A 24,682-nucleotide genomic window follows, 5' to 3' on the forward strand; every position below is an offset into this window, starting at 1 on the left:
ACTCAGTTTCCACCCACAGAGTAAAATCACAGTCATTCAGAGTCAAAGAATATCCCATAATGATTGAAGACACAAGAAAGGAGACCACACACCAGTGCAAGTCAGTTTTTCTGTTAGTTTGTATTGAAAGAATAGTTCAGAGTTCAACGTACAGTATAGCAAATTCACCCATAGTGCCTTCTGACTATACAAAACATAACTTCACAGATATATGGATTTACAGAATACATTAGTCACATTCTGATTGGACAATTATAACATAACAAGGGATATCAGATGTTTTCGTGTCGTTGGGCCCAGTAGCAAGAAGGACAAATGCCAGATATGTCTTGGCGTTATCCAATGTCCTGGGCAGTCTGACATTTATTGAGATATCATTTCCCTGGTCAACATCTTTGTACAGACCTGGAGTGGAGACATCTCATCACGTGGATTAGTTATTAGATCAAAACAAAATAACCTTGACACTTTTAAAACTGAAAGTGGTGTCTAACATTAAAATTTAATTTTATATTGATATCAATCAATCCTTATCTCATCATACACCATCTTATATTTTATAATACCCCAAAGTCCCCCTAGGGGTAGGCTACCATACTTCTAACCACATTTGAGTAACAACACTGTCCTGTGTGCGGAGTGCACTGCAGACAAGTTCAAGTGTCGCTTGAGCAGGTTTTATTGCCTACTTAATGAAGTGCTTTATATAACAGTTGGGTGGCCTTATGACACTTTTAGGGCCTTTTTTTTGTTTCACTGACAGCGTTGCTCAATTCAAGATTCACCACATGTATAATTATTAACTTTTTTCTTTTACGAACTGACTTTTGGACAGCAGATTTCATGCACATTCTTGGCCAGGAGGAGCTAAAGGCGTGTGTGTGTGTGTGTACAGGCGTGTATTTTAACTGTGACAACAATGGACGGCAATAGCAAGAAGACGGAGAAGCTCCAACTGAAACGCGAAGTGGGGGTGGTGGGAGCCGTGTCCCTCATCGCGGGGACGATGATCGGATCGGGCATTTTCATGTCTCCCCAGACCGTGCTGTTCAACATCGGCAGCCCCGGCGCCAGCCTGGTGATCTGGGCGTGCTGCGGACTGCTGGCCGTCCTGGCCTCGCTCTGTTACGCGGAGCTGGGTACCGTTATTCGCGAGTCCGGAGGAGAGTACATCTACATCCTCAGGACGTCGGGCGCAGTCCCTGCCTTCATGCTGATCTTCAGCTCCGTGGTGTTCGTGCGACCCGCCAGCGTCGCCGGCATCGCGCTGAGCTTCGCCGAGTACACGGTGGCCCCTTTCTATCCGGGCTGCACCCCTCCCGTACAGGTGGTCAAGTGCGTGGCCGCGGCCGCGATCGTCGTGCTGGCCACGGTGAACTGCTTGAACGTGCGCTTCGCCATGTCCGTGCAAGTGTTTTTCATGATTGCCAAGGTCCTGGGTCTCGTGGTAATCGTCGTAGGAGGCGTGGTGATGCTTATCAGGGGACACGTCGACAACTTTGAGGACTCCTTCGCTGGCACAAACGTGGGCATCAGTCCAATTGGCATCGCTTTCTACCAGGGACTGTGGTCCTATGATGGATGGAACAATCTGAACTATGTGACAGAGGAGTTGAAACGCCCAGAGGTAAATAGAAAGACAAGAGGTGATGTCGTGATGATCCCGACCCAGAGAGTGTACAAATGGGTTGCATTTGTACACTCTCTTGAGTTAAATTAACATAGATTTTACAATATAGATTGGGGTCTCAGAGATAGAAATACCATTGGGCTAAATGGGGGTCTGTAGCCTAATGCATGTCAAACTGGGGATCCTTGAAATTAAAATGGTTGAGAAACTGTTAGCTGTAAAAATCTTCTCTTACGAGGGTCTCTGGCATATCTTTTCAAATGGGGGTCCGCGGGCTAATAAGTGTCAATTTGTGGGTCCTTGACCCGGAAGAAGTTTGAGAATCACTGCTCTAGCCTGCTACATAATCATACTACATCCATAAATTCACATAAGACCACTATGTGACTGGTGAATTTCGGCGTGCAACGAATTATAAGTCTGGAGGGTCAGGTGCATCATGAGTGAGCAGGAGAGCTAGGGAAGGGGGAGGGTGTGTGTGTGTGTGTGTGTGTGTGTGTGTGTGTGTGTGTGTGTGTGTGTGTGTGTGTTGCCAAAACTGAGGAAAACACAGATGCACAATGATCAGTGTAGTTCCCTAACTTTGTACAACCATTAGGAACAGGGCTAACTTTAGTATTTTAAATTACAGACTTACATTAGCCACTAGATGGTGCTTTGAAACCAAATCTTGTCCAGTCCAGGGGTCTTCAAAGGGGTCCAGTACAGAGTGAAAGGTCACGTTTATTAACTATTGACAGTTCAAATGGTTAAAACACAAATTGACATGAATCCAAAATACACTGATGATCGTGACGTAAAATGATTAAACTATATGGAATCTATGAAAAGGTTGTGGGGGTCCCTGCTTAATCTCTCCCTCAACTAAGGGGTCCTTGGCCTGAACATTTTGAAGACCCCTGATCTAGTCATAAACATCTGGTAATGGGAAAAGCATGTCGCTTTAAGCTAGATTGAGACAAACTAATATTTGTTTATTATATTATTTTAATTATAGGGTGAACATATGGAGATTGGAGATTGCAAAGAAATGGCCTGTTTTATTGAAAACAAGTGTTTTTTAAACCCATAAATACAGTTTCTATTGGTGGTTTATTGCAGTGGTTCTCAACCTTTTCAGGTCACAACCCCCAACATAATCATATTTTAACTGGGGACCCCTCACGCTGATAAGCACTAAGAGTTGAGGCATTACATTTTGTAGATATCACGCTTCTATTGTGAAAATAGCAGATCTACATGTGAGCATGTAGATCGGCTATTTTCACAACTTCTGCCTCTAATATTTGACAATTTGGTCAATGTTTGTCATTTTATGTTTATGAAATCTCAATTGATAAATCATCTTTAGAGCTAAACAAGGTGTAGGAGTCGATCACATTTCACTCAACTTTGGGTAATAAAATTGCATAGGTATAACAACAGTTTTACAATCTGGTCTAACGTTAAAGAACAAGAGGGAGGCTTGTGTTCAAGGGTCAGTTGGCTCAAGAAGTTGGCTGATATTCTATGGTCCCTGGAGCATGTTTTTCCCTTGTGTTGGACCTTGAAGGAATCTAGACTAAAGTTGACACTTCTCTTCACTGAGACTGAAGTGATCTGAAGTATTTAACTACTGCCGCATGTCCTGCACACTCGTAGCCTAAGTGTCAATATTGCAATAATTAACAGGCTAAATAATTATTCCTTTTCACCGGACAGACTGGATCACAGGTGTGCAGAATTAGAAGACTTTTGAGTTTACGGCAGCCAACAGTTGCAGAATGGACCATGGCACACAGAAACTCAACCTTAAGAGAGAAGTGGGGATTATTGGAGCTGTGTCATTCATTGCCGGCACCATGATGGGATCAGGAATCTTCATATCCCCCCAGACTGTGCTGTCGACCATTGGCAGCCCCGGGGCCAGCCTTGTGATCTGGGCCTGCTGTGGACTGATTGCCATAGGGGGTGCCCTCTGCTACGTTGAGCTAGGCACCGTCATCCCCGAATCTGGAGGGGATTACATCTACTTACTGCGCACTTCAGGGAAAGTGGTCGCCTTCATGTTCGTGCTAAGCTTCATTATTGTCATGAGGCCCGCCAGTGCCACGGGAATAGCACTGAGCTTTGCCGAATATGTCGTGGCACCTTTTTATAGTGGCTGCCCTCCCTCAGTGCTGGTGGTGAAGTGTGTGGCTGCAGGAGCCATCATGTTGCTGACCATCATTAACTGTCTAAACGTCCGTTTGGCCACGTTCATCCAAGTGTTTTGCATGGGGATCAAGTTGCTGTCACTGGCAGTGATTATACTGGGAGGCATAGTGATGCTTTTCAAAGGCCACACAGACAACTTTGAGGATTCCTTTGAGGGAACGAATGTTGGTGTCAGTACAATTGGGATCGCCTTTTACCAGGGCCTGTGGTCCTATGATGGATGGAATACTCTGTTTTATGTAACAGAGGAGCTGAAAAATCCAGAGGTAGGAAATTCTGCATTTGCTATTCATATGCTGTAGACATACTGGATGGATGCAGTCATATTAACTCATATGATATCTTAGTGGTTAGTGACCGGCTTGAGACATTAGAATTCTCACTGAATACTTACAACTATTGTCAGTGTTAGTTCTGAACTCCCCTGCATAATAACTTGCATGGTGTCCAAATAATAGAGTAAAATAATGGAATACAAAACAATTGCTACAGTCAGAGCAGTCTGTTGGTCTTGTATTTTGTACATTTATGTACTTGGAAGTGGTAAGGGTGTAAATGTCTAAATGTATTAATGTCCTGTTCCTTGTTATGTCAGCGCTGCAACAACATCTGTACTGAAACTAAATACCACGAGCCTGGTTGTGTGGCAATAAAACTATCTTGTGTCTTGTCTTGACACTGTCATACTATATGCTGTATATGAGATAATTTATCAATCTTTAACTAACAATACAACAAACAATTGTGTAAAGTTAATATTAACTCGTACCTTGTGACAGATTTAATCATTATCTTGTTTCATCTTTTGCCAATGGCATTATCTGATCTGCCAGCCGCAATTCCACAAACAAGTCTGCATTTCTTTTGAGTTATTCGACAGCTCTCGCCAACGTTCGGTGCCACTGGAACACGGGTGCTTTCTGTCCACCATGGCTGACAAACAACCCGAGAGGCTGAGAATGAAGCGGTCATTGGGGTTACCTGGTGGTATCTCTCTGGTTGCAGGAACCATGATAGGATCTGGTATATTCATGTCTCCACAGTTTGTCCTGTTGTACGTAGGAAGCCCGGGAGCAAGCTTATTGGTCTGGGCTTTCTGTGGCATTGTAACTATGTTGGCAGCGCTCTCTTACGCAGAGATCGGGACAATCATCTCTGAATCTGGTGGGGATTTCATCTACATATTGCGGATCTATGGCCCGTGTCCTGCCTTCTTTGCGGTATTCACCTTCCTGCTGGTTGTGAGGCCGGCAGGCATCGCAGCGGTAGCTCTAAGCTTTGCAGAATATGTCATGGCACCCTTTTACCCGGGCTGCCAACCACCTGAAATGATAGTGAAGTGCACCGCAGTCGGAGCAATACTTGTTGTATCCACAGTCAATGTCTTGAATGTGCGCGTTGCCATCAGAATGCAAGTGGTGTTCTTGGTGGCTAAAGTGTTTGGATTGATCATAATTATTGTCGGAGGGATTGTCAGGCTTGCGCAGAGTACAGAGATGATATCGCAGAATTTGAACATAGAACATTCTTTCGACGGCACTCAGTTGAGTGTAAGCACATTAGGGATGGCTTTCTATCAGGGACTCTGGTCCTATGCTGGCTGGTACAACTTGAACTATGTGGTGGAAGAGTTGAAGAGACCAGAGGTAAGACTATACAGCCAAAAATAACCAGTGGTGTAAAGTTACTAAGTACAGTATAGTACAGTTTTGAGTACTTAACTATTTCCAATTTTCAATAATTTTATTTCTGCTCAACTGCATCAGGCGAACATTGTACTTTTTACTTAACGACAATTATTTGGAAACTGTAGTTACTTTTATTATGTATACTTTGTATAGCCTATGTATATAATTTTCTGGGGTGCTCACGAAAGCCTGAGTAGATTAGTAGTAGTTAAAATTACCCCAAATGTGTTTGAAACTGAAATATCCCTTTAAGTAACAAATGTGAGCACTTCTTCCATCACTGTCGTTAAATCATATTGTAAAACTGATGTAATCTATTTGGCACAGATACATGTAGGCCTAGATGTTTATAAGTTAACATAAAAACCTTGCACACGGTACCCCTCCAAGCACCTCATGAACCAGGACCAAAGGTCAAAATGTCTTGATACTGCTGCTATTCTTTGATTCTCTGATTATTCTTTTTTTCCTTTCCTTGTCGTTCTAATTATATGTTAATTACTAGAGTAGTTCACCCCCAAAATGACTTTTTCCCCCCCTATTGTTTAGTCACACCATGGAGACTTGAGTTCAGTAATATGTTTTTGTATTTGTTGCATTCCTAAGACAAAACATGTATTACAGTAAATGTATCCATCTAAAAGGGGTGTGTTGTTGCGTGTACCGTATATATATCTTCATGAGAATATTAAACTAACTACAGTTGTGGCTTCTTTTTGTATCAATTAGGTGAACCTTCCCAGAGCTGTTCTAATAGCGGTTCCCATGGTGACAGTATTGTATCTCCTGGTGAATGTGAGCTACCTGACAGTGCTGACGCCCAGGGAGCTGATGTCCTCCAGTGCTGTAGCGGTCACCTGGGGGTAAGCAGTAGGGCAGGGGTCTTCAACGTTTTCAGGCCAAGGACCCCTTGGTTGAGAGAGAGATGAAGCAGGGACCCCCACAACCTATTCATAGATTCCATATAGCTGATCTACAAGCTCACAAAGTTGTGAGCTTGTAGATCTGCTATTTTTGGCCAAAGTTCTCAGAATATGGATGATAGTGTTCAAGTAGTTAATAAAAAAAGGAGATTTTTTTTTCCTATCACACAAAGATTTGGAGGACCCCCTGTAGTAACTCTGGCGACACCCTAGGGGTCCCGGACCCCCTGTTGAAGACCCCTACAGTAGGGCATTCACGAATAGTGATTATTAGTATTTGAATTATTCGATCTCAAAGTATTTGAATAGTCGAATATTCGACAGGAAATATATTTTTTCATCCAATAAAAACGAGCAATTATCGTTCTAGTAGTGACAGTTGCGATCAAGAGATCAAAAAATAATAATAAAACAAAATAAGCGAATATTCGACTTACGGTGAACAAGGCCGAAAAATCACTGCATTATGTCCAATTTTCAATACTTTTACTCGACTACATCTCTGAAGAAAATATTAAATTCAATTATAAAAATAAAATAAAAAAAGATTTAGATTTGTATTATAAAACACATTAACAAATTCAGTGGATTTTAACCCACAACCTCCATGGTGGTGGGCAGGAACTTGATTTCTTCTCTAAATTACACACTGTTATCAGATCGATACTGTGTATCAAGCGATACGCAAGTTATGGGTTTTCGGAATCCGTATCGGAAAGGATAGAATCAATGGTATTGGATATTTTTCCACACACTGCACTGTTCTTTTTAACAGGAATAAAGTCCTAGGGAGCTGGGGCTGGATCATGTCAGTGGCTGCAGCATTATCTGCGTTTGGTTCTCTGAATGGGACATTCTTCAGCGGTGGTCGTGTGTGCTTCGTCGCAGCGAGGGAAGGACACATGGTCAGACTTACAAAACAACATCTTAAAAACTGCTTGCCATGGCATTTTCTGTTCATGCGAGGAGAACACTAGTCATTTTGGTGGGCCTCAGGCTTTTGACATAGCTAGATAGATACCTTTATTATCCCAAGGGGGAAATTCAGTAATATTCAGTGTGTAATAGCAACAACACAACATTAGGCAAGATTTCCACTTGCACAAAGTAATTCTCAAATTCTAAATGGCAGATGAGGAAGAACCCTACTCGCAAATCTTTGTGACACAGTGGATCTTCTTCTAGTGCCACCCTTTGGCCAAAAGGTCCACTTGCCCACAAGATATCTCCCAATCTAAGGAGCGAATTGTCATGATACTTGTCCATCCAATACTAGTGCTAGTGATGATTTTAGACTCTAACCTGTAATGTCAGTATCATGGTCAGTATCTCATCAGTATCATAGTCGGTACCACGGTCATTATCATGTGAGAACATTGTTATTATTAAATGTGTATAAATTAACTGTATGCACATAATCATTTTTATAGTTCACTAACTTTACTTTTGCCTTTCCCCAAAGCCAGGTATACTGGCCATGGCCCATGTCCATAGACTGACTCCTTCTCCAGCTCTCATCTTTACCACAACTGTTTCCCTTCTAGTATTGATCCCTGGGGACTTCCAGAGTATTGTCAACTTCTTTAGGTAAGGACAAGAAATTATTATTTGGGCTTTTGAATATTCTACAAAATACTGTACATATTCATGTATTTTACTTTGTTAGTATGTGTATATATTTTTTATGTTACAGTATGTTTGTCTTTGTCTAAACAGCCATTTTGATATTTTCAGTTTCACAGCCTGGTTTTTCTATGCAATCACATTGTCTGGACTCCTTTATCTCAAGATCAAGAAACCAGAGCTCCCCAGACCATACAGGGTGAGTCCAACAAATATTTACCATCATTTACAACTGTGTTAAAAATAAGGCACTTGTGGACTTGTGTCATCAATATTAAATTAAATGGCAGATAATTAGCTGTGAAAGCACTTAATATATTAATTATAATGAATGTGTACTCACATAAAGGCATTTCTATTGTCTATCCACCTGTTTCCGCGGGAGTTTACTGGAGATTATTTGGACCACACTTCCGGTTTAACAGCAGACATACAAGCTCACGTCGCGTCGCAGATGCAGCCCGTTGTGAGCTTGTAAATCACATTCGGCTGCGGCGCCGGAAGCTCGGTACAACGTCTGCGCAATGCACTATGGGGCGTTGGAAACCCGTGGATATTGCAATATCCAAAATGTCTTCCAATCCTTCCGGCTGATTAATTGGCTATATGTCAACTGATCATGCTAGGGAACAAATACACTAGTAAGACGCCTCAGGGCGAGGTCACGCCACAGTGATGTGGACATCAGGGATCTCCATATATGGGTGGGCATAAAAGGGATTTGTTCCCCTGGCATCACAGATGTAGGGATGTGCACATCAGGGATGTGGACAGCAGGGATCTCCATATATGGGCATAGAAGGGATTTGTTCCCCTGGCATCACAGGGATCTCCATATCTCCATATATGGGCATAAAAGCCAAGGGATTTCTTCCCCCTGGCATCACAGGGATCTCTCTCTCTAACAGGGCATCATTAATATTGATGACATAGGGGAACTCCATATATGGGCATAAAAGGGATTCTGTTAGTGTGACATCACAGTGAAGCTAGAGCGTGATATTAGAGCGGCAAACCCATTCTGGTAGAGTGGTTCCCCTGACATCACAGTGACATTAGCAAACCCATAGACACGTACGTGTACACGGACGCGGACAAGCTGTGACGTTTCTCATGGTAGCCCTGGACAAAGCCCAGATAAATCTTTCCTAAATTAAGAGCTCTAAACCATTTGTCTTGTTGATGGTTAATGTATTATTCTACATGTGTGGAGAAAAAAGCTGACAAACAGCCAAAAGATCATGCACATCCAAATGCCATATAGGCTGGGTGCTGGACTAAAGGTAATCAACAATAAAAGAGAAAAAAGTCTGCACAACAAATTTGCAGTTCCCAATATAGAGCTCTACTGTAAAGCTCTATATTGGGAACTGCAAATTTGGTGTGCAGACTTTTTTCTCTTTTATTATTCTACATGTATGACAAACAATAGAGAGAAGTATAGATTAGAGACTGTCTTGTTTTTTTGTCTTCACAGGTTCCAATTATACTCCCTATACTGGTCGTCATTGCAGCAGTTTTTCTCGTGCTGGCACCTATCATAGACGACCCCCAAATAGAATACTTGTATGTGACTCTATTCATTTTTAGTGGAGTACTGGTCTATGTGCCTTTTATCCATTACAAGCTCTGCCCTGGCGTGTTGGAGAAGCTCACGACATTCCTGCAGCTTTTATTAGAGGTTTCCCCAGCAGACAAAAACCTCTGATTTTAGCAGGTGTTTACTGGTTGCCTCTATTTCACTGAAACAATTGTTTAGACCTCTCAATGCTGAATCAGCATGGTTCATACTGTATAAGTAAAACTAGTAAGACCTCATAACAAGCCGGTGTGACTTTTGTATTTAAAGTATCATCATGTTGTTTATTATTTTCTACCAGTTTTGTTCCATTTAGTTAAATAAAGAATCTAATACTACACCCCATTAAAGTACTAATATGTCTTGGCACTGACAGAAACCTGAATCATTGTTAACAGCTGAAATGCCAAACAGTACATAAAAGACAAACTAACAAGAAATATAGCTAATTATGATGGCTATTGGCTACAGTGCAGGGCCAAATCTTATCAATTAATTTTGGTATCTGCATAGATGTTTTCCTCCCTGTGATGACCAATTTGCTCACAATGCATTATCCCTTACACAGATCTATTGTTGTTGTTTTTTTTGAGTATTTGTCCCTAAGATTCTCTTTGGGAATCCGTGCAAAATATTGATTTATTGTATGACACACACCAACCTTTCATTTGTGTATTTTTATTTTCTTTTAACTTCCATTTTTCCTTTGTTATTTTTAAGTCTGCTTGGTTGTCTGTTCTGTCCATGCACTTTTATGTTATAAAATCAATCAATACAAAAATTTAAGTAAGACACTGGTTTCAGTGGACAAAACCATGTATTACAAAACAGATCACATTGGCAGTTATTTACAAAGCTAATATCCAATACCTCCATCACTTTGTACAAACCCCACATTTTTATGAAATTGCAGGAAAAGAGGTTCCTTCTCCTGCAGACACACTTGTGTCATTGTACAACTGCACTATAAAATACTCAACAATGCATTAAACTGCATTTTCTTATAACACTTTCTGGATGTCAACCCTTTGTTATTCTGCTTCATGGAGACTGTCAGGACCAGTATAGATACCATTGCATTAACTCAATGACATAATAAACGTAATCATCCCTCAGCCTAACCACTTAGACCCTATGTTGTTGTACATCAAATAGCAAAAAATAGGGGGGCTCCTCCAGCTAGCTAAATGATTGATAGTTGGGAACTAAATGGACCCTTACAGGTCTGTAACTCAAGAGAGTGTAGAAATGGATCCAAATGGGTCCCTTTGGTTCCATTTGCACACTCTCTGAATTATGGAGGTCTGTAGACCTAATGTGTATCAAACTGGGGGTTCTTGAAATTAAAACATTAGGGAATCACTGGTTCTCAAAATGGGGTTCTAATTTGACCCTTTATAAAGCCCTTTGCACACAGGTGCGTTTATCCGCACAGATAAAACAGACCATTTTTTTTTAAGAAAACAAAGATTCTCTACGACCTCATGCACACCGGATCCGAATTAGCCGTGCGACGAGTGGCTGCGGCCGTGCGTTTTTTTCTCGGTCGAACCCAGTTCGATTTGTGCGTCTTGTCGCATGCGGTAAAAACTCATCACTCCTTTTATGACTCCTTTTGGGATCCGCAGCGCCGATTCCGCACAGCATTGCACACCAAATCCAATGTGTTTTATTCATACAAACGAAAAAAAACGCAACTATCCTGTGTGCAAAGGGCTTTAGTCTGTTACTCTGACCGTATATGAAGGGAATGGTTCCATTTGTGTACCTTCAGAGTCCTTGACGTTTTTAAGTTTTGAGAACCACAGCCTTACACACCACGGCCTCAGTTCAACTGGTCCCGTTGTGAAGGTCAGGAGGCTTTGTCCTCGCCGCCGGTAACGAACAGGTGCACCGTCTTGCTGGAGTGCAGCATCTGGCCGGCCCTCGGGGCCCCGGTGATGGCGGCCAGCTTGTGGACGTCGTAGCGGGAGTAGAGAGCCGTGCAGGTCCAGCCGGCCTCCCCTCCCTGGCTGCCCGCCGCCAGCATGTTGCACACCTCGCTGTAGAAGTGGGGGTAGGTGGGCAGTCCGTAGAAGACCAGGTTCTGGATCCCCCTGATGGTGTATCTGAGAGGGTGGTAGACGTTAAGAGATCTGGTGTTACGATGGCATCAATTTTATAAAAAGGTTTAAACTGCGGTTGTTATGGCCTCGTGTAGATGGATTTTAGGATGATATGTAGCTGGACTGCATGTCGTTGCTGTCAGGCAGAAAGCACTCACCTTCATATATATATAATATATATTTAATGAACGCCCTGCTTGATCATACTACAGCATCACACTTAAGTATGACAAGTAGCAGATCTGCAAGATCGAAACGTGGCGGAAAGCGACTCATTTCAAGCTCCAATAAAAAAAGAATGCTGAAACGGTTTTGGACATATGAGACCAACTACATTCAGGTAAAAGCATGGCAGACCTTATGCAGTGACACTGATGTAAGCAACGCAGCTATGGGTATGTCAGATTTAGGTGTGCCAGTGTGCAAGTATTGACCATTCTTTTACGGTCTGTGCTTGCACATCCATTATGGCTCTGTACTGCCCTAAATCTTACGCCACCAAATGTTTTACCATTCTGCAGTTTCTAACCTGTACAGGAGACCCAATTGGGTTTCATGTCCTGTTAAGTGGTCAAACAGCAATACAATAAACTGTACCTAGAACATTTTAAGATATATATATATTTTTTTTTTCATTGAAGATCCAAAAGCAAATAAAGCTGGAGAACACACAAACAACCAAAGTGACCTGACCTTTTATAGAAGTGGAATCGTTCGGTGAAGAGCAAGAACTGCTTCTCTCCCTTCTGGAAGAAATGCCTGGCTCTGGACACCTCGGATTTACTGGAGTACTCGCAGATGCTGGTGAAGTTCATGTCCAGTTTCTTCATGTAGTTGCGCAGCCGAACGTAGTCAAAGTATGAGGGGATGTAGATGAGGGTGTGGGACATGACCGAGTCCCTGTACTGGGGCAGAACCTTGTCCACAAAGAACTGGAACCTTCAAGGGAGAGGAGGGTAACCACAGAAATATATTCAATTAAAAAAAAGGTTCACTCAAAAATCCAAGTTCTGTCGTTTTATAAAACGGATAGTTCCATTGGCTTGATTCTGAATGGTCGAGTCCCGTTGTGAAATGCTCAATAAACACGCAACTGGACAGCAGGTATGAGTGTTACAGTACCAATGTCTTGTTTATCGTATTGACTGTATTGTTTCATAGATGTATTGCAGTATCATAATAGGATTTTACACCACCCCTTAGTGCAGGGGTCTTCAACGTGTTCAGGCCAAGGACCCCCTAGCTGAGAGAGAGATGAAGCAGGGACCCCCACCTTTTCATGGATTCCATATAGTTTCATCGTTTGACAGCACAATCATCAGTGTAGATCTGCTATTTTTGGCTAAAGTTCTCCGAATTTGGACACTGTGGTTCAAATGGTTAATATAAAAATGGAGAAAAAAAAAAGTTTTCTATCAAACAAAGATTTGGAGGACCCCCTGCAGTAACTCTGAGGACCCCCTAGGGGTCCGGACCCCCTGTTGAAGACCCCTGCCTTAGTGGTTATAAAGCTTATTGCTTTAGAAGATATTCATGGTAGAATACACATTTTAAGGATTATTCCATGAAACTCTTTAAGGTCTCATAAGCTATTCCATTTGAGTTGAAGTGTAAATAGTCAGTTCCATAGAAAATAAATGACATTTATTCTGTGTACTGTATATGTTAGCAGAAGAAAAGTCAATACTCCAGCAAAGCTGTAACTTTAGGCTGATGGTAACTAGAAAGGAAGCGTCTGGTTCAGCATCAGGCTGTACCTGGCATCGTGGTCCATGAAGCTGTCAGAGGAGAACATCTGGAACACGTGAGGCAGCTGCACCAGAACCTGGCAGATGGAACCAGTACTGGGAACATTCTTAGTGACAATCTGGGAGAGAAGCACATAATACAATACATTTGATTTGTAACGCATTTATTTATTAAAACTACTGTTCAAAAAAAGAATCATCTGTTATCCACACTGTTTAGGACACTTGAAACATTAGAATTAGAATGTCAGTGCCTATAACCAGTAACAGTCGTGGCTAAAAGTATTGGCAACCTTGCATTTGTTTAAAAAAACAACACACAATCGTCTAGATCGCACACAGTGAAGGAACATCAAGGTCACTGGAGATGGACTTGGAGCCTTCAGATTGTCCATGCTTGGCTACAATCTGACCTCTGACCTCCTGACAATTCTCTCCGTTTTATTTGGTCCATGCTCAGTGTTACACAAGTGTGACACTTGAAATTCAAGTACAGTGTATTTAAGTATGTCTGCAAGTTTCTTTGTAGAATGAGCTTGGATTCTGTATTTATTCTAGTTTTATGTTGTGTTCCTATGCAAACCAAATGGTGATGCAAAATATGTTTTCAATTGCCAAGCTTCTGGAAGATTTTTTTGTTTTTTTCTGTTTTACAAATGCAATACTTTTAACAGTGTTACTTTTACTTTTCAGGATTCCATTTCAATAATAGCTTGTGGATCTGCAACTTTTTCAGCATCTGTATTATGGTCAAATATAGTGCATTCATTTATGAAAGTTAAAAGTTAAAATATGGAGTTAAGATAAGTTTCTGCTGGACATTGACCATAATTCTAACGCAGACCGTGGGGGCCATTCCTACCTGTCCACGGTAGTTAGCACAGTGTTTGGACAGCAGGTTGTTGATCTGCGGGTCCTGGATGGAGGTGAACACCATGGTCTGTCTGTAGTGTCTGGCCCAGTTGTTCAGGTTCCACATCCTCACCCTGGAGAAGTCCACCCCGTGGGAGGCCTGTGGCTGCAGGTTCATGTGATTCATCGCGTGCTGTGTGTGTGGGCAGAGAAATGTGAGCACAACGTGAACACCAGCAGTGGCTCAGGGAACTCCCTCTTTGTTTGGTGTGTCGCCCAAAGTGGCAACTTAACCCTACCATTTCATGTCACAAAAACTATGCCTAAACCTAACCTCACAGAAACTATATCTAAACCCAACCTCAAAACATGGGAAAAGGAGTGTCCAAGTGGCTCAGGAGCTGGCACTGTTGCATTGGGAATGGACGTCTTGCAGCTCAATCCTGGAATAGTGTTCTGAGTGGGTCAATGTGAGGCATACTGTATGTTGTATAGCAATTTTGAAAAGTGTAGATGAGAATAATAGTTGTACTGACCAGAACGTGAGCAACACATTTCATTCATATTAGCAGGTCTGTTTCTTGACCCTACAATGTTGTTTATTGTAAAAGGGCAGTATTTGTTGCAACGTCTTGTGGGTCTATTGTGAAATATTCTTATGGACATTGTTAAAAAGAAAGGTGCTATGGTCCTCTGGGTGACTAATTACCACAGGCCCTTGCAAACGCATTCACATTAATTGTGGTTTAGACATTTCAATGGATACACCGAATGAGCAGCAGGGGGCACCCATCCTCACTGCCAAATACAAATCTGGACTAACAGCGTACTAAATATATGTGCCACGTTTCTCACCAACACATGCTCCCAGTTCTGCATGAGGAAGACGTCTGCCTGGTCTACTACCAGCAGCTCTATGGAGGACAGGAAGTCCACGTCTCTCTTGCTCTCTCCCTCTGCCCCCAGCACGGTGCGCAGGCCCAGCGGCGACGCAATGATGATATCTGACGAGTAGAAGGGGGCAAAGAGACGGACGCTTCTCTTCAAGATGGATATGCCTGGTGGAGACACAAGACAGTTAAGAGCGTCTCACAGGTAGGTAGATGAAGATGAAGAATAAAATAAGTATAGGCCTACGGAGGTTCACTGTTCTAAAAGGCAGCTGTGCACTGCACAGATGTTGAGTGGATCTGCTTTCAATCTGCAATCTCCAATGTCAATTAACTCATTAAAAGCCTCTGACTTTAACGGATTAAAATGTCCAGAGTGCCCCCCCCCGCCCCCATTCACTCCCGTTATCTTATTTTGAAGGCCAGAAGGCCACGAGGTGATCACTTCCGGTCTGACGTCATCGGGTCGTGCGCCGGAATCGATGGTTGTTTACGTGGTGCCATGCTGGATTGCATTGGAGCTTTTATATATGTGTTATATAAGCGAGCATCTGCCTCCATCTTCGCTTCTAAAGTGTAGTTTTGAGATAATGGACATTTAAGATGAGATCCCCCGTCCACCTCAATGTTATGCGATGACTATTTTGTGCTGGTGGAGCCGTGATGATGACAAATCAGCGACGATTTTCGCCTCCGGAGCTTCCGCCATATACTCAGTATTTATACTCGCCGTTACAGTAATATATTACTTTTCGCGTGACATCGCGCATTCGGCACTGGTGACATCAAAGGGATTTCGCGTGACATCACGCGAAAGGCACTAAATGAGTTAACAAGTTTACACTGGATGGGTTTCCTCTGTGACCCACTTGCGTTTTTCACAGCACTGCACAGTAGAAATGTAATGTAGATCATCTTCGACAGGGAGGCCGGGACCCCAAGGGGGTCCTCAGAGCTACTACAGTTTAATTGGTTAAATGTCTGAAAATACACATCAACATGTATCAAATTAACACATCGATCGCCACGTGAAGACCTTGACCAAGCTCGACGCGAAAGCGGATATCTTTTGAGTGGATCATTGCGAGTGGGCAGGGATTCTTTTCCTCCAGGACACCCGTGCGCATCTTTTGATGGCTCCTGCGAGCAAATCAGAGCAACGTGGAATATTCTATGATTTTTCAAAGGTTAGTGAAAATCTCTCAAAGTGTGGCAGGGAACGACATAAGTCGAAAAACAATGTTGCCGATCAATGTGTTAATAATAAGGAGTACATGGCAGAAACGCATCTGGAAGTCATTCAGTGTGTACTTGTCGTAGTTCAGTATATCGTACCTATTTTGAAGTGATCATCCACGTTGCCAGAGAAGATGGCATGGTAGTCATCTGGCCTGTGCAGGTTGGACGGCTTGTCCCCTTCGTCATCTCCAAACTGATCCTTGAACCTCTTCTTGTTGCTGACGTCCATCTTCTTGCCCGGTGTCTCCAATAAGCTGATGATCGTCTGGACCACTCGCAGCGCTCCGTCACGGAATGGAACCAGAATCAGCACCTGTCACAGCCACGCAGCAATTATAGGAATGGTCCGCGTTGAGTAAGGCTGAATCTAAATCTACAGTTAAAGCTGCCCTGTAACTTTCCTCTTCTACCCTGGATTTGAAACTGGTTTCCTGCACAAGTGCTGAAATTACCTAATAGCTAATGAGCTAATAGAGCTTGCTCAGGGGATAAAGTAATCTTGACCATCAGGTAAGTTGTGTCAGATCCTGTGTCTAGGTGAGACATGACCTTTGACACAATCTAAATGTCTCAATAGAAGAGCAGGGAGATTAATAAATACTCTATCATACACGTTGGACATAATTACATCTTATTCATTAAACAAGTGACATAGTGCCACTTTAAGCTCATCACAACTGAATAATTGAAACAAAGCCATCTAGTAATGAATCTAAAAATGTAAAATCTGGTAAACATTTACAAACACTGTAAATCCCTGTATAATTCAGCTTGTTTGGTCAAAACGGCCTAACAGGCCTATCTATAGAGGTCTATCAGACTCTATAGATGATCCATTGTAAACAGGAGCCATGTTATTGACTCAAGGCAGCGTTAGCTTCGGTCGTGGTTTGGATTTCACCACGATAAAGATCACATGTGTGCCCGTCATTCACGCCGATGTTCGCGACCACAACGCACACACACCAGTAAGTTGAATGCATTTAATAATGGTGGCCAATGTGTTAACATTGGGGAGATTAGTACCTTGGGTCTGGTCAGCCCTTGGTCCCTGGGCTCGTCCTGTGGCGCGGCTCCGGGTTTAGCCTGGCCCTTCTTCAGCTGGGCGTTGTCAGCCAGGACACGGGAGTTGGCCTTCAGCACGTGGTTGAGAGCATGCAGGCAGTAGGCACTGCGCGCCTGAGGGCCCTGGACGAGGGGGGAGCACTCTGAGAAGTAGAGATCTTTATAGGAGCCCATGAGAGCCAGCAGCTCCATCTGGAGAGGGCTGATCTCCTCCTCCGCCGCCTGGTTCAAAGACTTCCAGCGGCCTTCCAGGGCCTTGTGGAAGACAGGGGGGCCCATGTCTGTCCGCTGGCCAATGGATGGAAACTTCTCCAGGGGAACGGAGCATAGAAGAGCGCCCAGCTTTGGCCACTGTGTGCACCGGGAAGGAAGACAATGTTTAATGCTGCAATCTGGAACTTTTTTACTGAATGAATAAAATGTTTCTGTCAGACAAGACAAGACAAGACAAGACAAGACAAGACAAGACAAGACAAGACAAGAATTCGCTATTTGGACATAAAACGTACGCATTGTAGCTTTAAACAAATTGTTAATTAAATAATAATACCCCAAAGAAATAATTGGCAGATACAAGATTACATGTTCAACAATCCCTACAGTCTTTTATTTCTATATTTGTATATTTTTACTGATGCCTTTGCATTAAAAACAATAACAAAAAATACCCTATGAGCTTTTTAATGGTTTTGTGAGTCAGTCCAATAAATATGACACTTACAGTAGCTAGTAAGACAATTCCTACAGCCTTTTTTCCAGGAGGTGTCGCAGAAATACTAGTTTATAAATAGTAGTGTTTTAATAGGCAGTTTACCTTACCTTGACCTGAGCCTTGGTTTTAGTGCCAGAGGTGATCTTCATCACATCATCGTCACTAAGTTCTGTGTCCACATGCTGCAGCCAAGTGTCTATACACACACACGCACACGCACGCACACACACACAGGAAAACATTTCCATTGAACAACATGCATTCAAGGCAAGCAATCATAACATATCGTTGCTGTTGGGCAGAAACCTTGTATCTCCATATTCTAACTTGTTGTGTTTCTTCGTAAAATTAACGCCCTACTTGATCATACTACAGCGTCAGAACAGTCTCAAAAGTAGCAGATCCACAAGCTCAAAACGTGGCGAGAAGCGACACGTTTTGAGCTTGTACTTTATCATTTGAATCCTGAAAAGTAGTAACAGTTTTGGACATGTGAGGTTTCCACCCGACAGAGACATTATTCTATTCTAATAGACTGCATTAAAACGGTCAGAAGCAGTGAACTTTTACCTGTACTGTGGTCTGGCTCAGCAGGGCACTGGTCTTCCTCCTGGTCTCCCTCACCAGAGACGTTGTTCTCCAGACAGAACTGAGCCTCGTTCTCCTTGTCGACGAACTCCTCGTCTCCTCCTGCCACCTCCTCCTCCCCCACCTCCCCCACTCCCTCCTCCCCGACTCCCTCCTTCTCCTTCTCCTCCACCTCCCCTCCAGCTCCCTCGGTCACGTCTTCGTCATCGACATCTTCCTCGTCTTCATCTCCATCTCCTAGTGGCGAGCAGTGATTTAAACAGCAGCATTATTATTATGTTGTGTTGTGTTTTATACGTTACAGGTATTATGGGCTCTATTTTCGTCCATGCTTTACCCCTTATCCCTAAACTTCTTTGCCTTTTTTTGTACCATTTTGATTTTTTTTTTAATAGTTCAAATAGCGGATCCACAAGCTCACAACATGTAAATGTAGATTGCCTATTTTCAAAATAGTAAAAAAGGCAAAGAAGTTTAGGGATAATTAAGGCATGGACGAAAATATAGCTGAATCTCTACAATTTAGCAGACTATTCAGAGTGACTAACAGCAAGCAAGGTACAACGCTTACATCAGATGCATAGCGTAGTGCCTAAGTAATCTAGGATCATAGCCAGGTAAACCAAAAACCTAGTATCAGCCTAAACAATATCAAAAAATAATAATCTGTACACTGAAACTATAGATACTATAGGATGCCAGCTAAACAAATGAACCTAGCATCCGTCTAAAGAACATGCCATCTAGATGCCATCTAAAGAATGATCTGTGCCTCCACTCTGTCTGGAAAATAACCTGCCTTCCTCAAGAAGCTCTTCGCCTTCCTCTTCATCGTCCGTGCTCTCCTCCTCCTCCTCACTAAGGTCATGGCTGGCAGGGTCGCCCAGAGTTGAAAGCAGCTTCTGATAGGCTGTCTTCTGGTCTGGTTCGTCGTCCTCTTCCTCCTCTCTGTCGCTGTCAGAACGTTCAGGGCTAGCTGGCTACATGCAGCACAGAGGAAGACAGCACCTGTCAGCTTTTACTTTGTACACACACCCTTTGTTTGAGAAGCACTGTGTGTTATCAAGTACTTGAAGACAAAAACAAAGGTATCTGATAGAACATGGCATGCATAGGATGTTAAATATACAGTTGGAAATGCTAAATAATTCAAGTTATAAAGGGGTATAAAATGGGTTATAACGTGACTGACCAGTGACCACCCCACCACCACATATACAATGCTACCTTTAAACACTTAATAAGCCCTATAAATAGGATATATACTTCATTGAATACGAATATGGAAATTGGATTTAAAATATATATGAGCACACGTATTTTCACAATATGTCTGTGACGCCCACAATGACAAGACTCAATACTTTAGGTGGTTACTACTGCAGCACTACCACTAGCACACAGAACCACAGAGGCAACCAGCAAGTTGGGACAGCTAATACTGGCTTGGTGTTCATATAGTTGGATAAACCAACATGAAAATGTTTATTTTTCTCTTGAAAACAGTAGCTGCAGCTGCAGGTCTGTCCACAACTTTGATTGGTTGATTGAAGAATGTATTAGAAGTTTGCATAGGAAAAGCTACAGTTTCATGATTGTCAGTACTGGCTTATTTACATTGAGATCCTTTTTTTTTTTTACTCATAACATTGAATGACAGACAGAACTCAGTACTCACTCACCAGGTCTATTATTTGAGTCCTTTCAGGCCTGTCTTTCACACTGCAAAAAACATATAAATAGAAATCAGAATTCAGTTTCATTGTTGGCATTGGCAACTCTTGGTCTCGGTCAGTAACACCCTGTTCGCACTGTTCCCACTTCCCTGGCTACTTGGCTGGCTGTAGCCTTTGATCAAGACCTTTGTCGATTCTGACATTTGTGTAGCGGTATGCACAAATGTCAGACCGATCAGATCGATTGTGACATTTGCGTGTGCACAAAATAATATCAGAATCGTTAAAAGAAGTCTACACTCTTGATCCAAGGCTACTTGGCTGGCTAGCTCCACTGAGCTACCAATAATAATAGTCTAGCCAACAATGTCCGAGGGGCGTGCACGACTTACACATCATGGAAGGGATGCTCTTCTCCGAATTCTTTCAGATGTTTCTTCTGCTTTTTGGACAGACTTGTGAAAACCGATTTATTGTGTCTTTGTCTTTTCCCCATGTTGACATTAGCTGCTGCTCAGCCCTGTGCTCTGTCTGGTCTGCACGTGTGTTTATGTCCATGCCTTCTTCAATGACATGTATGGCGTATTGGTGTGTTATTGCCATCTTCAGTGCAGGGGTGGCATTGCAGCATTGCCTGCATTAGAGAACAGCCAAATTAAATTGAACCATTTGTGCAAGTGTACTCTCCTGTAAGTGCCAATTTGGTGCCTATAGTAGGCCAGGCCTATAATTACTTTAGCTGGGGAGTGGGGACCCTCTGGAACCCCTCCCATTGACTCCTTGGGTCTCAAGTTCTGGCACTGTCCTACTCTGAAATCGCTCCTGGTGGATACAAAATGACACATTTTGACTTTGTAATGGGATAAACATTTAAATTACCTATGCAAAAAATGTAAATCACACCTAGTCCTAGTGTGAAGTGAGGGTATGCTTTGTCTTTTTACCAGTTTGAAGTTGCAGCCACCTGCAAGTGATTTTTCAAAGCGGTTTTAAAGGAAAGTAGGGATTTCCTTTAAGGCCGTCGGTAGGGCATTCCACATTTTTGCGCATAGCAGGAGAACAAATTCAACTCTTTGTTGGAGCCAAATCTGGGTTGGACGTGATTTGTGGAGCTGCCTCTACTAGTGTTGTGATTGTGGACCTCAATGATGTTTTGTGTACCTAAGATCTCCTATCACATGCACATCTATTTCTCAGTTGTCAGGAATGTTAACAGGGTGAATCTACAAGAGACACTGCTGAAAGACAAGTGCAGATTGTTTAAACACAGTAGGCCTACATACTTTAATAGCCAAGTAACTTTTACATCTCATTCATGATCCTTTAGACGGCATACTCCAGGACTCTTGCAGCAGGCTGCTTTGGAAAGGTATACAAAGAGAAGTATGATGATACATGGTCCACGATAAGTGCCAAGTGTATTAAGTGAGTATGATTGTATGAATGTGCTAATGGTAAATGACACATGATATAAAACCAGAGGGTAATCCTTTGTTTTCTGTTTCATGGACATCTGCGGTATAGCAACTGATCCTAACATAGTGAAGCTTCTGGGAAACATAACACTCAAGGATTCCAAATTGGTCCTTCCACTGGAGTTCATCTTTGTAGAAGATTTAGAGACCAGCAATGCCATCAATGCCAGGCTGGAGGTCAGGTCAGTAGTATTTGAGTTGCTCTCTGTGAAATAATGATAAAGCCATAATTACTTAAAGTGCCCCTGTATCTATCTGTGCTGCCTACAAATTGTGCAGTGGCAACAAACCTGTGAACCTCAATGTAGCCTATTTATTTATTTTACCTTATTCATTAGCTTGCAGTGTGACTCAGCAGTGCAAACACCACACACTGAACAAAATAAAATCCAAAATCAATCCTTCAGTTCTAGGCCAGTGGTTCTCAACCTTTTCAGGCCGCAACCCCCAAAATAATCATATTTTAACTGGGGACCCGGCCCGGGTTAGGGTTAGGGTTACGATCACTAAGAGTTGAGGCATTACATTTTGTACACAGTTCTATTGTGAAAATAGCAGATCTACATGCTCACAACGCCTCAGCGTTGCATGTAGATCGGAATGTAGATTGTCTATTTTCACAATTTCTGCCTCTAATATTTGACAATTTGGCCAATGTTTAATTTGTCATTTTAGAGATATTAATAGGTCCTTAAATTGTCACTTTAGAAATGTGCAGATGCACTCACTTAAACTTTATGTTGGTTAATGATTCACATTAAGGTAATCATGGGGATCCTGACCCACAGGTTGAGAACCACTGTTCTAGGCAACAGAGAAGAGGGACCTTTTTCTTATTTCCACACAACTCCTCTTTTGAAAATGGGTAGTTCTCCCCTTTAAATATTAAGGATTCAGTCTGTAAAAGGAATATTATTTTATTATGTTAAAGTGCAGCAGAACCCTTTTTATGATTAAAATGTAATGTTGTCCATTCTGTATGGTAAAGTATGTTAATTAAGCAATATTACACGAGAGGGTGTGGGTTATCTTGATTATTGGCACGCCCTGTGTTTCTGCAAGAACGAGCTGAAGGCGAGTGCACGCATGCACGCAAGTACTGCAAGCACGCGCACTCACATGCACACACACACACGCATGCATGCACGCGCGCACACACATACACAGTACACATACACCCACACGGTACTAGCCATTAGCCAATCTGCACTGATTGATTGATTGAAGACTTTATTAGAAGTTTGCATAGGAAAAGGTACAGACAATACAGTTCACTGGTACAAGGTCAACTAAAAGGATAAACACAGTAGGCCTACTATGCAGAAAATATATTAAAAAGAAAATAGAAAGGTCAGGGGGAGGTAAGGATATAGGCTTTGTTTTCTTTTACCAATAGTAGCAACCACCTGTAAGTGGCTTTTCAGAGCGGGTTTAAAGGAAGGCAGGGATTTACACCAGTGTTGATTTCGTCGACTAAAACTATGATGAAAAATGTTTGTCGACTGCCTTTTTTTCACTGACGGAAAAAAATATAAAAACAAAATAAAAAACTAAGTTGTGATGACTAAAACTAAGAGTCTAAGACTAAATATATTGACAATTTCGTCAACAAAATAAAAACTAGACTAAAACGATAGGGAGGGTCAGGGTTTAGTGGAGAAGAGAGTCATTTTATGTTTGGTTGCTCTCAGGTGTTGCGTGCTGAAAATAGCAGATTTACAACAAAATACATTTCAGTTGACTAAATCAACTGTAGATTTAGTCGCCTAAAATCTTATGACATTTAGACGACTAAAATGAGACTAAAACTAAAAATGTTCAGGTGACTAAATTATGACTAAAACGAAATGACATTTTATTCAAAAGACTGACTAAAACTAAATCAAAATTTGCTGTCAAAAACAACACTTATTTATGCTCCTTTAACGCCTGCTGTAGGGCATTCCACATTTTAGCGGCATAGCAGGAGAACGACTTTCACCCTTTTTTTTTTGCTAAATGTGTTTTGGACCTGATCTGTGGAGCTGCCTCCTGTTATAATTTTGAACATCCTTGACAAAGTATTTTTTTCAAAATGTTCCTAATTTTCTACTACTTCATAACTTTTCAAAATAAAAGATCAGAAATCTTGCGTTGTGAGCAACCTTGCGTTGTGAGCTTGTGCATCTACTATTTTCAAATAGGCTACATTGTGGTTAAGTAGCACATAATGAATCAATAAGAAAGTTGAATGGAATTTAATTTTTTTAAACAGCCATTATGTAGCTCTTCCAACCAGCTAACTGATACATTGTGAAGATGATGATTTCAGCAGGTAACTCTTTCACAGATCCAGTTGACGGAATTGGTAGAACACTTTGCATCGTTCCATCCTTTGCCAGAAACGGAAGAATGAGACCCATCATAAAACTCAACACAGTCTTCATCATGTGTAGCGTTATAAGGCTGACCAGGCATCCAGTACCTGGAGAAGTAAGAACATTTAATTAATTACAATACCTACACAGATGTTTTTTTTCACTCCAAATAATAGTCTTTTTTAATATTATTAGTGTGGAGTTTTTTTTGTGTACAAGCCACACACACCTACAGTATGCTAATAGTAAATTGGCTGATCTACAAGCTAACAATACATTAACGACCAGTTGCAGAACCATTGTAATTGGGGGCGACATAGCTGAATGGTCAGAGAG

At 42.0% G+C, this 24,682-nt stretch overlaps 2 protein-coding genes across 2 annotated transcripts; one reads left to right on the forward strand and one right to left on the reverse strand.

The window, feature by feature from the left end:
- Positions 1-919: 919 nt before the first annotated feature.
- LOC308306159 (b(0,+)-type amino acid transporter 1) lies at positions 920-9,768 on the forward strand (the record flags this gene model as incomplete). Its single annotated transcript, XM_080751058.1, has 6 exons — positions 920-1,627; positions 6,244-6,377; positions 7,213-7,342; positions 7,900-8,024; positions 8,172-8,259; positions 9,538-9,768. 6 exons carry the CDS (start codon positions 920-922, stop codon positions 9,766-9,768), a joined length of 1,416 nt encoding a protein of 471 aa, XP_080607184.1.
- A 621-nt stretch (positions 9,769-10,389) lies between these two features.
- Positions 10,390-21,044, reverse strand: utp25 (UTP25 small subunit processor component). The gene is made up of 12 exons (XM_080750347.1): positions 20,907-21,044; positions 20,521-20,560; positions 19,638-19,818; positions 18,821-19,075; positions 18,358-18,446; positions 17,500-17,889; positions 16,570-16,786; positions 15,200-15,402; positions 14,355-14,537; positions 13,502-13,611; positions 12,438-12,683; positions 10,390-11,747 (listed from the first exon to the last, which is right to left on the reverse strand). Exons 1-12 carry the CDS (start codon positions 21,008-21,010, stop codon positions 11,492-11,494), a joined length of 2,274 nt encoding a protein of 757 aa, XP_080606473.1. The 5' UTR covers positions 21,011-21,044; the 3' UTR covers positions 10,390-11,491.
- Between the last annotated feature and the right edge of the window lie 3,638 nt (positions 21,045-24,682).

This window comes from Nannobrachium achirus (genome assembly GCF_963921795.1).
Source record: "Nannobrachium achirus genome assembly, chromosome: 20".
Classification (NCBI taxonomy): Eukaryota; Metazoa; Chordata; class Actinopteri; order Myctophiformes; family Myctophidae; genus Nannobrachium; species Nannobrachium achirus.

What these genes read in the sequence shown, in the direction of transcription:
- utp25 (XM_080750347.1), bottom strand. Translation starts at nt 21,010, where the DNA reads ATGGGGAAAAGACAAAGACACAATAAATCGGTTTTCACAAGTCTGTCC. An exon ending in TGAGCCAGACCACAGTACAG is followed by an intron (nt 18,447 to 18,820) that starts GTAAAAGTTCAC and finishes GTGTGTGTATAG; the next exon opens with ACACTTGGCTGCAGCATGTG. An exon ending in AAGGGCTGACCAGACCCAAG is followed by an intron (nt 16,787 to 17,499) that starts GTACTAATCTCC and finishes TGGCTGTGACAG; the next exon opens with GTGCTGATTCTGGTTCCATT.